Source organism: Schistocerca nitens, chromosome 2 (genome assembly GCF_023898315.1).
Source record: "Schistocerca nitens isolate TAMUIC-IGC-003100 chromosome 2, iqSchNite1.1, whole genome shotgun sequence".
NCBI lineage: Eukaryota > Metazoa > Arthropoda > Insecta > Orthoptera > Acrididae > Schistocerca > Schistocerca nitens.
The window spans coordinates 1,102,111,796-1,102,127,764 of NC_064615.1; the positions used below are offsets into that span (position 1 = coordinate 1,102,111,796).

At 38.6% G+C, this 15,969-nt stretch overlaps 1 protein-coding gene across 1 annotated transcript in view; it reads left to right on the forward strand.

Moving 5' to 3' along the window:
• Positions 1-15,969, forward strand: part of LOC126235572 (odorant receptor 83a-like) — a 170,094-nt gene that overhangs the window by 123,255 nt on the left and 30,870 nt on the right. Inside the window, exon 5 of the mRNA XM_049944290.1 lies at positions 15,856-15,966. Within this exon, the coding sequence (XP_049800247.1) occupies positions 15,856-15,966 (111 nt within the window). The remainder of the gene's footprint in view (positions 1-15,855; positions 15,967-15,969) is intronic.

The following is a 15,969-nucleotide window of genomic DNA, read 5'->3' on the forward strand; positions in this document are numbered from 1 at the left end:
AGTGGATAGTTCCTGTGAATTATTATGGGTGGAGGTTACACTCAACAACCGAGCCAGGTTAATAGTTGGCTCCTTTTACCGACCTCCCGACTCAGCAGCATTAGTGGCAGAACAACAGAGAGAAAATTTGGAATACATTTCACATAAATTTTCTCAGCATGTTATAGTCTTAGGTGGAGATTTCAATTTACCAGATATAGACTGGGACACTCAGATGTTTAGGACGGGTGGTAGGGACAGAGCATCGAGTGCACTATCCAAAAATTACCTCGAGCAATTAAACAGAGAACCGACTGGTGGAGATAACATCTTGGACCTACTTATAACAAACAGACCTGAACTTTTCGATTCTGTAAGTGCAGAACAGGGAATCAGTGATCATAAGGCCGTTGCTGCATCCCTGAATATGGAAGTTAATAGGAATATAAAAAAAGGGAGGAGGGTCTATCTGTTTAGCAAGAGTAATAGAACGTAGATTTCAGACTACCTAACAGATCAAAACGAAAATTTCTGTTCCGACAGTGACAATGTTGAGTGTTTATGGAAAAAGTTCAAGGCAATCGTAAAATGCGTTTTAGACAGGTACGTGCCGAGTAAAACTGTGAGGGACGGGAAAAACCCACCGTGGTTCAACAACAAAGTTAGGAAATTACTGCGAAAGCAAAGAGAGCTTCACTCCAAGTGTAAACGCAGCCAAAACCTCTCAGACAAACAGAAGCTAAACGATGTCAAAGTTAGCGTAAGGAGGGCTATGCGTGAAGCGTTCAGTGAAATCGAAAGTAAAATTCTATGTACCGACTTGACAGAAAATCTTAGGAAGTTCTGGTCTTACGTTAAATCAGTAAGTGGCTCGAAACAGCATATCCAGACACTCCGGGATGACGATGGCATTGAAACAGAGGTTGACACGCGTAAAGCTGAAATACTAAACACCTTTTTCCAAAGCTGTTTCACAGAGGAAGACCGTACTGCAGTTCCTTCTCTAAATCCTCGCACAAACGAAAAAATGGCTGACATCGTAATAAGTGTCCAAGGAATAGAAAAGCAACTGGAATCACTCAACAGAGGAAATTCCACTGGACCTGACGGGATACCAATTCGATTCTACACAGAGTACGCGAAAGAACTTGCCCCCCTTCTCTAACAGCCGTGTACCGCAAGTCTCTAGAGGAACGGAAGGTTCCAAATGATTGAAAAAGAGCACAGGTAGTCCCAGTCTTCAAGAAGGGTTGTGGAGCAGATGCGCAAAACTATAGACCTATATCTCTGACGTCGATTTGTTGTAGAATTTTAGAACATGATTTTTGCTCGCGTATCATGTCGTTTTTGGAAACCCAGAATCTACTCTGTAGGAATCAACATGGATTCCAGAATCCGCGATCGTGTGAGACCCAACTCGCTTTATTTGTTCATGAGACCCAGAAAATATTAGATACAGGCTCCCAGGTAGATGCTATTTTCCTTGACTTCCGGAAGGCGTTCGATACAGTTCTGCACTGTCGCCTGATAAACAAAGTAAGAGCCTACGGAATATCAGACCAGCTGTGTGGCTGGATTGAAGAGTTTTTAGCAAACAGAACACAACATGTTGTTATCAATGGAGAGACGTCTACAGACGTCAAAGTAACCTCTGGCGTGCCACAGGGGAGTGTTATGGGACCATTGCTTTTCACAATATATATAAATGACCTAGTAGATAGTGTCGGAAGTTCCATGTGGCTTTTCGCGGATGATGCTGTAGTATACAGAGAAGTTGCAGCGTTAGAGAATTGAAGCGAAATGCAGGAAGATCTGCGGCGGATAGTCACTTGGTGCAGGGAGTGGCAACTGAACCTTAACATATACAAATGTAATGTATTGCGAATACATAGAAAGAAGGATCCTTTATTGTATGATTATATGATAGCAGAACAAACACTGGTAGCAGTTACTTCTGTAAAATATCTGGGAGTATGCGTGCGGAACGATTTGAAGTGGAATGATCATATAAAATTAATTTGTGGTAATGCGGGTGCCAGGTTGAGATTCATTTTGAGAGTCCTTAGAAAATGTAGTCCATCAACAAAGGAGGTGGCTTACAAAACACTCGTTCCACCTATACTTGAGTATTGCTCATCAGTGTGGGATCCGTACCAGATCGGGTTGACGGAGGAGATAGAGAAGATCCAAAGAAGAGCTGCGCGTTTCGTCACAGGGTAACCGTGATAGCGTTACGGAGATGTTTAGCTAACTCAAGTGACAGACTCTGCAAGAGAGGCGCTCTGCATCGCGGTGTAGCTGGCTCGCCAGGTTTCGAAAGGGTGCGTTTCTGGATGAGGTATCGAATATATTGCTTCCCCCTACTTATACCTCCCGAGGAGATCACGAATGTAAAATTAGAGAGATTCGAGCGGGCACGGAGGCTTTCAGACAGTCGTTCTTCCCGCAAACCATACGCGACTGGAACAGAAAAGGGAGGTAATGACAGTGGCACGTAAAGTGCCCTCCGCCACACACCGTTGGGTTGCTTGCGGAGTATAAATGTAGATGTAGATGTCTCTGACAGAATTACAGTGTCATCGGAGAAACTCAAAGTTTTTATTTTTTCTCCATGGATTTTGTTTCCTTTACTGATTGCTCAATATACAGATTGAATGACATCGGGGAGAGGCTACAACCCTGTCTCACTCCCTTCCCAACCACTGCTCCCCTTTCATGCCCCTCGACTATTCTAATTGCCACCTGGTTTCTGTACAAATTGTAAATAGCCTTTCGCTCCCTGTATTTTACCCCTGCCACCTTCAGAATTTGAAAGAGAGTATTCCAGTCAACATTGTCAAAAGCTTTCTCTAAGTCTACAAATGCTAGAAACGTAGGTTTGCATTTCCTTAATCTGTTTTCTAAGATAAGTCGTAGGGTCAATATTGCCTCACGTGTTCCGACATTTCTACAGAATCCAAAGTGATCTTCCCCGAGGTCGGCTTCTACCAGTTTTTCCATTCGTCTGTAAAAAATTCGCGTTAGTATTTTGCAGCTGTGACTTATTAAACTGATAGTTCGGTAATTTTCGCATCTTTCAACACCTGCTTTCTTTGGGATTGGAATTATCATATTCTTCTTGAAGTCTGAGGGTATTTCTTCTTTGTATTCCGTATTGCCTGCTTCATTTACTGCATTTTTATAGTTTCTCCTTTCATCAATTAAATTCAATACTTCTTCTGTTACGCAAGGATTTCTATTAGCCCTCGTCTTTTTATCTACTTGATCCTCTGCTGCCTTCACTACTTCATCCCTCAAAGTTACTCATTCTTCTTCTACTGTATTTATTTCCCCCATTCCTGTCACTAATTCATCCCTCGAAGTTACCCATTCTTCTTCTACTGTATTTATTTCCCCCATTCCTGTCACTACTTCACCCCCTAAAGTTAGCCATTCTTCTTCTACTGTATTTAATTCCCCCATTCCTGTCAATTGTTCCCATGTGCTCTCTCTGAAACTCTGTAAAACCTCTGGTTTAGTCTTATGCAGGTCCCATCTCCTTAAATTTCCACCTTATTGCCGTTTCTTCGGTTTTAATCTACAGTTCATAACCAATAGATTATGGTCAGAGTCCACATCTGCCCCTGGAAATATCTTACAATTTAGAACCTGGTTCCTAAATCTCTGTCTTACCATTATATAATCTATCTGATACCTTCTAGTATCTCCAGGCTTCATCCATGTATACAACCTTCTTTCATGATTCTTCAACCAAGTGTTAGCTATGATTAAGTTATGCTCTGTGCACAGTTCCTCTTTCATTTCTTACCCCCAATCCATATTCACCTATTACGCTTCCTTCTCTTCCTTTTCCTACTAAAGAATTCCAGTCACCCATGACTATTAAATTTTCGTCTCCCTTCACGATCTGAATAATTTCTTTTATCTCATCATACATTTCATCAATTTCTTCGTCATCTGCAGAGCTAGTTGGCATATAAACTTGTACTACTGTCGAAGGCATGGGCTTCGTATCTATCTTGGCCACGATAATGCGTTCACTGTGCTGTTTGTAGTAGCTTACCTTCACTCGCATTTTTTATTCGTTATTAAACCTACTCCTGCATTACCCCTATTTGATTTTGTATTTATAACACCGTATTCACCTGACCAAAAGTCTTGTTCCTCCTGCCACCGAACTTCACTAATTCCCACTATATCTAACTTTAACCTATCCATTTCCCTTTTTAAATTTTTTAACCTACCTGCCCGATTAAGGGATCTGACATTCCACGCTCCAATCCGCAGAACGCCAGTATTTTTTTCCTGATAACGACATCCTGTTGAGTAGTCCCCACCCGGAGATCCGAATGGGGGACTATTTTACCTCTGGAATATTTTATCCAAGAGGACACCATCATCATTTAACCATACAGTAAAGCTGCATGCCCTCGGGAAAAATTACGGCTGTAGTTTCCCCTTGCTTCCAGCTGTTCACAGTACCAGCACAGCAAGGCCGTTTTGGTTAATGTTACAAGGCCAGATCATCCAGACTGTTATCCCTGCAACTATTGAAAATTCTGTTGACCCTCTTCAGGAACCACACGTTTGTCTGGCCTCTCAACAGATACCCCTCCATTGTGGTTGCACCTACGATACGACTATCTGTATCGCTGAGGCACGCAAGCCTCCCAACAACGGGAAGGTCCATAGTCATGGGTACTGGATTTCTCACCTGTTGTATACTGTACTGTATAGGTATATAAAAAGTATTAGATTTAAATAAGAGACTGTTGCAATCATCGATGTACACCCTTCAATGTATCCACACTGCAACACTACCAAATGGATATCCAGCTGACTAGCTTCTCTAATCAGAATCTCTAACGAGTAAACCCATTGCGACTTTGCTTGAAGTTACTTGTACGTTAGCATACTGGGTAACGTGTGTCTCTGTTTAAAAGGAATAGCTTAATAATGTCATATGGACAAGCCACACATGTCTGCTTCCATTCCCAGCAGCTAACATTCCGCAAATAATAACCTGTAGCTGTGATCCTGCAGACAAATAGTCAATACATTGTCTAGAACTACAAATTAATAAGTGAACAGACATATTAAATAAAAAATGAATAATCAATAAAAAGTTTTCTATTCCAACATCTGTAAATGATGTAAACGACGCCAGAGAAGTATGTTGAATAATGTTTATTCATTGAGCTAAATCTCGATTAAACAGAAAGTGGTCTACTTCTACATCTACATTTATACTCCGTAAGCCACCCAACGGTGTGTGGCGGAGGGAACTTTACGTGCCACTGTCATTACCTCCCTTTCCTGTTCCAGTCGCGTATGGTTCGCGGGAAGAACGACTGTCTGAAAGCCTCCGTGCCCGCTCGAATCTCTCTAATTTTACATTCGTGATCTCCTCGGGAGGTATAGGTAGGGGGAAGCAATATATTCGATACCTCATCCAGAAACGCACCCTCTCGAAACCTGGCGAGCAAGCTACACCGCGATGCAGAGCGCCTCTCTTGCAGAGTCTGCCACTTGAGTTTGTTAAACATCTCCGTAACGCTATCACGGTTACCAAATAACCCTGTGACGAAACGCGCCGCTCTTCTTTGGATCTTCTCTATCTCCTCCGTCAACCCGATCTGGTACAGATCCCACACTGATGAGCAATACTCAAGTATAGGTCGAACGAGTGTTTTGTAAGCCACCTCCTTTGTTGATGGACTACATTTTCTAAGGACTCTCCCAATGAATCTCAACCTGCAATAAAACAAAGTTATCCCTATTCAATGCAGTAAAGTTGCATTGAGAGTGTTATGAGAATGCTAGCACAATCACCAAGCTACATAGTCATCCAAGACACACAATAAACTAAGCCCATTTCATGATCAGAATACACAAAATATTCGACAGCTCAGAATAATTAGGAGTTGAGCATGACCATTTACACAATAACACAGGAGCGATAATGAGTAGAAACTCATACTCAATTCCTAATTCTGTAATGAAAGTGCAAAGTTAAAGTTCTGCACTGAAGTTCATTGAGGCTTCACGCAGTTAGAGTCCCATCAAAAGTTAAACTACCGTAGCAGCTATTCACCATGCAGAATCAGTCATCCACACAACCAGATAACATACTTGACCAGAGGTAGGTCTGCCTTCTTCTAGAACTAGCATAGAAGTGCCGCTTGATCACACCACTCAAAAAATGTTTGTCTCCTCTTGATTCCAACAGTTCTCCGTCATTGTGTAAATCTCACTGGCTGAAGCCCATCCCCATCAAAAAATATGTTGTTCTACAAACATGATTTCACTCAACTTGACTACTTTCTGTACTTCACTAATAAATTACAGCAATAATTAAATAAAGAATTGCTACAAACATTCGATCACACGTAGACCATTCACAATAAATAAAAACAACGGTTTGTTCCTAAATAAATAAGCTAGCATTCTTGCGCAAATGCACTTATGTGTTTATGACAAATAAATGTTGTTAAACATTGTTTAACGAAGTATTTATGCCTAATACTGAATAAGTAACTTTATCACCTTCAAAGGATGGCCTACTTTTGTAACACATTTCCTCACACCTTTTGCTTTCTTATATACTTTTTCTTTAACTTCATGATCATGCACCTTGTTCTTAATGTTAGAAATTCTTTCACAATTTATCTGTTACAGTCATTTCTCACATCTTGTAATACTTCCTTCTTACTTGTGGGATAGTATAAATAATAACATTAGCAAAATCACTTGTATAAAATCATTCAACTACATATTTCATATCTGTATAGAAATCATAACCCTTTTAATGCGTATATGAATCTGTATATTGATAACATAATTCAATGTTATATCCATAATTTTATTTCATAACATTATATCGGAAATCGAACATTATTTCTTTTAATAAATATAAAATGTTCATTCCCAATAACTTGTTTTAGTAAGTAATATTTCAGCCTTTTATATAAATATACTATCTAGATACTTTCAAGCATCAAATACTGATTTTATTTCTACTCTGTTTTTTATATTTGCCATAGCTTTTCCAAACACAGACTTATTCATTAGTTTCTAGAAGTATTCGAAACTATATCACTCTTTAACCAATCTGACAAACAGTATTTTAATATTCTGCGATTTTTCTGTTAACTTTAATCTCAGTTCTAAATACAGTTCTTACTTTTGTCAGTGAAATATACATTAAGTACCATTATATAATATTGTTAGTACTTCAAATCAATTGATTTACATGTCTTATTTTTGAAGCAAGAGGAAGATCTTACGCTGATAATGTAATTCTTCAGGACATTCTAAATCTAGTTCAAGAATGCAACCACGTCTTGTTTTATCTTGCATACTTGATATGTATTTACTCGTGAAATCTAAATCAAATTCAGAATAGTTTTACCAGTTACATCCTTCATAAGACAAATATGTGACATTGCCCACCTACATAGAGATTATTAGTATTTAAATACATTAAACAGTATGATTTTTTTTCTTTATGAAAATCTTTTAGATATTTTTTATTTAAAATTGCAATTTTAATATTGCATCCCAACTTGAACTGAGTGCTGGATATGTTGTTGCTCGATGCAGCTTTCCACACTGGACTATCCTGTACACGGCTCTTCATCTCTGAATAAATAGTGCAGTCTATATCCATCTGAACATGCCTGTTGCGTCCATGCTAGGTCTGCTCTTCAGTTTTTACATGCACAGCCCCTTTCCTATTCTTCCCTCTATTAGCAAACTTGCTATTCGTTGATGCCTGACGATGTGTTCAAGTAACCTGACTTTCATTTAGTCAAGTTGTGAAATAAATTTCTTAATATAACAATTCAATTCAGTACCACCTCATTAGTTATTCAATCCTCTCTTCTAATTAGCCATGTTCTGCAACAATAGATTTTAACAACTTCTCTTCATCACTTGTCTTAACCATTTATTGTCCTCGTTTCACTTCCATTCATGGCTACACCACAGACAAATTCCTTCTGAATATAATTTCTTATGCTTTAATTTATATTAGATGCTAACAAATTCACCTTTCTCACAAATTCTTTTATTATTGTTGCCATTCTCCATGTTATATCGTCTCTACCTCAACCATTACAGCCCAAATAGCAAAACTCATCTATTACTTTCATGTTCTCATTTTAATCTCATTCTCTGTGTTCAAATGGTTCAAATGGCTCTGAGCACTATGGGACTTAACTTCTGAGGTTATGAGTCCCCTAGAACTTAGAACTACTTAAACCTAACTAACCTAAGGACATCACACACATCCATGCCGAAGCAGGATTCGAATCTGCGACCGTAGCGGTCGCGCGGTTCCAAACTGCAGCGCCTAGAACCACTCGGCTACTCTGGCCAGCTCTCTCAGTGTTGTCTGACGTAATTCGACTACATTCCATTAGCCTTATTTTACTTTTGTTGTTGTTCATCATATAATCTCTTTTAAGATACTATTCATTCCGCTCAACTGATCTTCCAAATCCACTGCCATCTCTTAAACAACTACAGTATCGCTGGCAAACCTCTGATTATTTATTTCTTCTCCTTATCTGTAATTTCTTTTCCAAGTTTCTCCTCGGTTTCTTTTATTGCTTGCTCAATGTACATATTTACGATAACCATGACTCAATACCTTTTATACCCTAGACTCATACTGCAGTCCATTTTCTGTACAAGTCGTAAACAACCTTTCGCTCCCTGTATGTTATCTCTACTACTTTCAAATTTTCAAAGAGTGTAGTTCAGTTAACATAGTCAATTACTTTCTGTAAATTTACAAATATCACAGATGTAGGTTTTCCTATTATTCAACATATATTCTGAGACAAGATACAGGGTCAATGTCGCCTCACATGTTCCTTCATTTCTAACAGAAGCCACACTGATCTTCCCCAACGCTGGCTTTTACCAGTTTTTCCATTCTTCTGTAAATAATTCGCATTAGGGTTTTGCAGTCAGTATTATGACTTATTAAATCCATCATTCGGTAATATTCACACCTGTCGGCACCTGCTCTATTTGTAACTGTAATTATTACATTCTTAAAGTCTGAGAGTATCTCCCCTGTCTCATACCTCTTTCAAAGCAGGCCAAGTAGTCTCCCATGGTTATCAGTACTTCTGACAGAATGTCGTGTACTCCAGAGTCCTGGTTTCGACTTATGTTTTTCAAAGCTCTATCCAGTTCTCCACATATCATCTTCACCTCATTTATACCTATTTCCTCTTATCTTGCTATGATATTGTCGTAAGTTAGTTTCCCTTATGAAGACTCTCTATATATTCCTTCCACCTTTCAGCTTCCCTTCTGTGCACTGGTACTGGTTTGCCATCTGTGCTCTTGATACCCACACAGTTGCTTCTCTTATCTCCAAAGCTTCTTTAACCTTCCTATAGGCAGCATCTTTACCCTAGTCATCCGTGCATCTACAGTGTTGTGTTTGTCGTCCAGCTATTCTTGCTTAACTGTTTTGCATTTTCTGTCAGTTTCATTTTTAGACGTCTGTATCCCAATTGCCTACATCAGTCGCAGCATTTTTGTATTTTCACATTTCATCAATTAAATTCAATATCTTATGTGTTATCCATGAATTTCTAGAAATTCTTGTCTTTTTACCTATGTGATTCTCTGTTACCTTCACTGGTTCGTCTCTCAAACCTACCCTTTCGTCTTGTATTTTATTGCTTTCCCCTGATCGAGTTCAGTGTTGCCTGATGTTCTCTCTGAAACACCCAACAACCTCTTTCTCTTTCAGTTTATCATATTTCCATCTCCAATATTTTTGCAATTTCTTTACATCTGCAGTTCATAATAAACACTTTATAGTTAGAGTCTTATCAATGATTAAATTACTATCTTTCGAAATTCCACCAGATGGCTGTCTCATTGCTCCTCCCCCCCCCCTCCTCCCCTATCTATGTATTTCTACCTTTCCCCTTCTCTCCCTTTTCCTACTGTCAAATTTCAGTCGGTAACCACAGTTAAATTTTCTTCTCAGTAAGTACGGGATAATTTCCTATATCTCATCATACATTCTTTCAAACTCTTTATCACCCTCGGGGCTAGTTGCCATAAAACTGCTACTACAGTGGAATGTGCTGACTTCATGTCTGTCTTGCCTACGATAATGTGTTCACTATGTTATTGATAGTATCTTATCTCCTTTCCTGTTTTCTTATTCATTATTAGGCCTCTGCCTACATTATCACTATCTTATTTTGTGCTGATAATCGTGTGATTACCTGTCCAAAGGTTCTGTCCTTCCTGCTACCACACTTTATTAATTCCCACTACATCTTACTACAACCTATCGGTTTCCCTTATCAAATCATCTAACATAACTATGAAAATAATCTAACATTCCACACTCCAACCAACAGTCTCGTTTCTCCTCATGATATCCTCCTAACAAGTCGCCAGCCAGAGATCTGACTTTGGAGTAATTGACCTCAGGAATATTTTACCCACGAGGATGCCATCATGAAGAAGCCATACAGTACAGCTGCATGTCCTCAGGAAATATAAAGTTTGCAGTTCTCCCTTGCTTCCAGCCGTCTGCAGTACAACATAGCAAGGGACTGTTGAGTAATGCCAGACCAGATCAGACAATAGTCTACATTATTGCCACTGAAAGTACTGAAAAGGCTGCTGCTTCTCTTCAGGCATCGCCGTTTGTTTGTCCCCTCCACAGACACAGCTCTGTAGTGGTTGATCTTATGGTATGGCTACCTGTATCTTTGAGACACTCATGCTTCCCCAACTGAGCAAGATACATGATTTGTAGGGGCCCTAACCAATATGATTTTATTCATTGTTTTTAAACCTTTCACTTGCATCTGCTAATAATAAAACATCGGATTTTTTAATATAAATCACCATATTCTCCTACCTTTTGGAAATTTGTGGTAAGTTCTATGGGACCAAACTACTGAGGTCATCGGTCCCTAGGCTTACACCCAACTTAGTCTAACTAACTTACGCTAAGGACAACACACACACCCATGCCCAAGGGAGAATTCGAACCTCCGACGGGGGGAGCCGCGCGAACCGTGACAAGGCGCCGTAGACCGCACGGCTACCTCGCGTGGCTCTCCTACCTTCTTTTTCTTTTTAGCCACACCTCAACAGAATTGGGTCTGCTTTTGGGTCAATGCACACCATTTCGTACGATATAACACTTCCTGTGTTGTAGGTTACTTGATCTTATATCTGTGCTCATAATGTCCGGCCACCTTAATGTGGGTCTTCCACGCTGTCTCTGGCCATCGACAGTACGATGATAGGCTGAGCTGATAACTAAAGTCGGTGGTGTCTGTGTAATGTGTCCACACCAATGAAGTCTCCCTTCTTGCATCTACTCATGGAGCCACTGCAACTAGTTGTCGAATCATATTGTTGATATGGCTGAGCAGATAAATGTCTAATGACCTTCTGAGAGCCACATTTCCATAACAAGTGGTGAGTGCTCAACACATTTAGATATGGGCCAACACTCAGCAACTGGACTCAGCATTGTGCGATATACAGTATCTTTGATTTTAGGCGGATAGGCTTCTTCTCATCATAAAGAGCACCAGTGGTGTCTCTGAATCGCATCCAGATTGCGCTGATTCTTGCTCACACACCCTCATTCACATAACTGTCAATCTGTAGCACTCCGTAAGGGAGACACATGGCGGCTCCGCGCAAACAAGTAAGATATACATTAAAAACAAAAAGTGCGCTTTCGTTCAGTTATATTTCCAAAACATTACAGTACAAAACTTTTCAATGTATGGTATTTTCTGCAACACTCATCAAGGTGGAGGGCTGGGTTTCGTGCGCGTGTTTCGCAGTAATGCACAGCTTCAGGCCTGCCACGTTTCTTTTTCCTGTCTGAACATGCTGCACCATCCTTATGCTTGTTTCAATGAAACTTGTTGATAGTGTGCAACTGTCCATTCAAGCGTTCTTCGCCATCAGAAGTTGAACGACGTCCTCGTTTCCACACTGGATTTCTTTCTTCACCAACTAAGTCTCTCATAAAACTTTTACGGAATACTTTGTGAGACAGTTTTTTCATGATGTTTTTTTCACAGTGATTCTTGTGTAGCAAATAGCTGTTTACGAGTTCTACCTCCAACAACCAGAAACACAGTTTAAGCCACCACACTGGACTTTTCATTAGATCGATCAACTCCGTCCTTCTTCGAAGTATAATCAATAATCACGTTTGGTTTCATAATTTCTTCTCTTTCCTTTCTGTTTCTCCTTTCTGTAAGTGACTCTGTGTTATTTGCTTTTGTAGAAAGCATGAGAACACTTCGTTTATCTTGTCACGCCAGAATCATCATTTTGCTATTCCAGACGCATTTTGTTTCATGCTTCTTCAGACGCAGAACCCCTTTCTTGATCACAGCTGGAAGGTTTGCGCATTCTGTTTCAACACTTCGGCAGCTAACGCAACACCTGCATTAAAAAAAACGGCGGGTGTACAAATGATACCCTGCTTGCCCTGTAGCATTTATGATATTAGACAGCAACCGAAGAAATATTCTCTCAGAAAAATTCAAGCCTGGACGAATCAATAAGCCTGTTGTTCACAGCGCCAAAATAGGTTATAAAACTGCAAATATAACCGTTTGATGAATCCGAAGTCACTAAACTCTGAGTTTCCATTTTGATAGGTTTTTATGATCGTACATTTTGAATGATACTGTAGATTCATCAGGAGCTAAGTATCTACATAGTCGATAAATTTCGAGAAACTTGCAACACAAATAATCCAATATATTCTTCACTTTACTCAGACTTAACGGGACCTGAGTGCTGACATTTGTGGCACTCTCTGGATTAGAAACATGAAGTGACCAGAAAATTTGCATATATCGTCTGCGAGTGAAATAGTCTGAAAAGAAGTCAGATGATTTTAACTATTATCTTGAAAAAAGTGTCCTGCAAGTTCTTACACTTTTGTAATGCCATATACAGTAGCACACCATGGAAGCGTTTCATTTCTTCCTTGGTAACACTTCTCCAGTCCCGCCATCCAGAATGTTGTGGAAGTGGTGTCACTTTACGTATTTTTTATGCACCGTACCTGTTATTTTGGTCATATTTTTTGAAATAGATTGTAAAAATTAACTGAAAGAAACCATCAGGCTATGATGGAACAGTATCAGTTTCAGTGATAAGACCACGCTCTGCATCGTCAAAAGGAAATGTCTGAGTCATTTTCGCTCCACATTCGACACGAATCTTCTGCAGAATCACTAGAAAAATGCACATTCTCACGGTTTTTGTCATCCACACTAGAACTGTTTAGAAATGAACCACCGTCATCATCAAAATCGCTCTCACTATCGTTGTCACTTAGGGATTTCTCTAAAAGCTGTTAAATCTCTTACTCACAAAGAACTGAACGTGCGCCAACTTGAACGGAGTAATTCCAACATTATTTTGAACACAACTGCAGCTGTTTGACACCGAGTTAACACATGTTCCTCTAGATGACAGCGCTAAGCACCATTGATGCTTAGTAATTTCAAAATCGAGAACTGAGCATGTGGGAGTCGCGAAAAGTCGTGTCGGAACAGGCTCGACATTGGAGTGGAAAACAAAATTCACAACGTCGAGCGCCACTAGACGCTGGAGTGGAAAGGCCTAGGTATCAGAATGTGTCCACCTTGGCGAGAGGACCTCCATTAATTTGTATAGATCCATTGAATGGAAGCATTTCCAGATACTCAGTCTTGTGGATGTTTACACGAAGGCGAAATCAGTGCAGATAATCATACCATGTTTGGACTTGAGTTTCAAGATCTTTTCTGTTATCCACGTATAGCATCACATCACATCATATAGCATTGTTCATGATACCCACTTTTGTTGGTTACACATTATTGTATCCATTGCGATAACAAAGAACAGCAGATACAGCCTTCATGAACGTCAGCTATCTCAGGGAAGCTGTCAGGCAATCCTAAATCTCCACTTATAGCACAATCATTTAGCTTACTATAGAAATCATTTTTGGGTGATAGCTGATGTTCTTTAAATCTTTTCTTTTTGTTCAAATATTCATCAGGATAAACTCCTGTTCTTTCAACTAGATGTGATTTGTTTCTGGAAAGTTCCTTTAATGTTTTCCATACGATCTTGCTTCAAGTGAAATGGCAATTTATCTACTGATTAAGCCATAAATGTAAATGTATCTATTAACCTAATGTTTAATCTGTTCCTTTCTTTCTGAAGCATATTTTTCTTAATTATTTTCAATTAACTCAATTTTTTCCTTAGTATTTCCTTGGTCTTTAACATAAAGATGCGAATTATGTCCTGAAAGATTACTCAAATATATGTGTTATATATGTGTTCACAGTTTGGTACCTGATAATTCAAGATACAATAAACATTTACTGCACCTTTAAATTAATCATTTGGATGATAATGACCCCTTATGTTTTGTTTGCTCCTTTTTTAATCCTATGTACCTGTATCAGTTCATCTTCAGTTTTCTTTAAACTTTCATCAACACCTGTTGGCAATGTAATGAGTTCTTTAAGAATTTTTATCTTGTGTTTCAAGTTATTCTTATATTTTACTGAGTGCATGTTTATTCATCTTCATTTTTCTTTTATCTTCGTTCAAAACCTGCCAAATTTGTTGTGAGTTACTTAAAAATTTAAATTTGGTGATGCAATTTGTTTTTCAATTTTACTAAGAAATCAGGAATTTTGCCACACAAATATGATATATCTTTGGTTTAAAATATTTTCTTTCCTTCTTTTGTTAATGATTGCATTGCTAAAAGTTTTCAGTTTACTTTGAAAAATGTTTCTATTTACTTTTTAATTATTTATATAACGTTTTTGCTTTGTTAGTTCCTCCATATGTTACAGGACCTGTTGAATCACCATTAGCATATTTAATAATTTATAATAATAGACTCCATATGGTTCATTTTTTTATATTTGATTGTGTCTTAGATTCTTCTGAATTGAACTGACATATATCAGTTTTCTGTAATAAACTCACAAAATCATCATAAAATGAAAGAGGTACCTTCATTTTTATCATTATAATTTTGAATAGTAATTTTTTTCACCCTTTGCAATTCTATTCTAAATGGTGTCTCCTTCAAACAGTTTTCTAATCATGTGTCTAATTTATTTTTTTAATTATAATGTGACACATATTTCACATATCAACTTAGATTCCTTGTATTTTGTAATTTGTTTTAAAATTAGTCAATATAGAGCATTAATCGAACAATAATGAACATTATCACCATTCTTACAGTACATTAGATTGATGCCTGTATTTCTCTTCTTGTTATCTGTAATTTTAAGGTGACAAAGATAATTTCTCCCTTAAAGGGATGAATATTAGTTGATATATCCAACTATGTTTCATTCTGTGAAATATCATTAAATGTGAAATGTGCTCTGTTTCTCATCAACATGTAAACGAACTTTCTCATATTTGTGTAAAATTACCAATACCACTACCAAGCTTCATGCTTGCAGTTTGACGATTTTGAGGTAGTGATACAAACATTGTGACTGCCTCTTGTATCAACGCTGACAAATTATTCTTAATACGACATAGAGATACGTCTACTAGACACTCTGTGTTTACCATGGAATTATAAACAGCGCAGTAGTTAACTGCTGGAATATCGGATATAATTTGTAGACTTCCAGCTGTATATCTATGGTTTGAAGCGTTATAGAGCATTGAAAAGTCAATTAAAATGTATCATTTAACATTAGAAGCACATAAGATGGATGAAAATTGAGATGCCTCCGTTTATTACGCCACAATCATATCTTTAGATCTCTCTTTATGCTACTAAGAGTTGTCCTGTATTTGCAGTCCACAGAAGCAGAGGACGTGTCCAAAACCGTGAAGAACGTCACCTACCTGGCCGTCGCCGTCATGCAGCTGTTCCTCCTCTGCAGCAGCAGCGACGACCTCATGGCTGCAGTA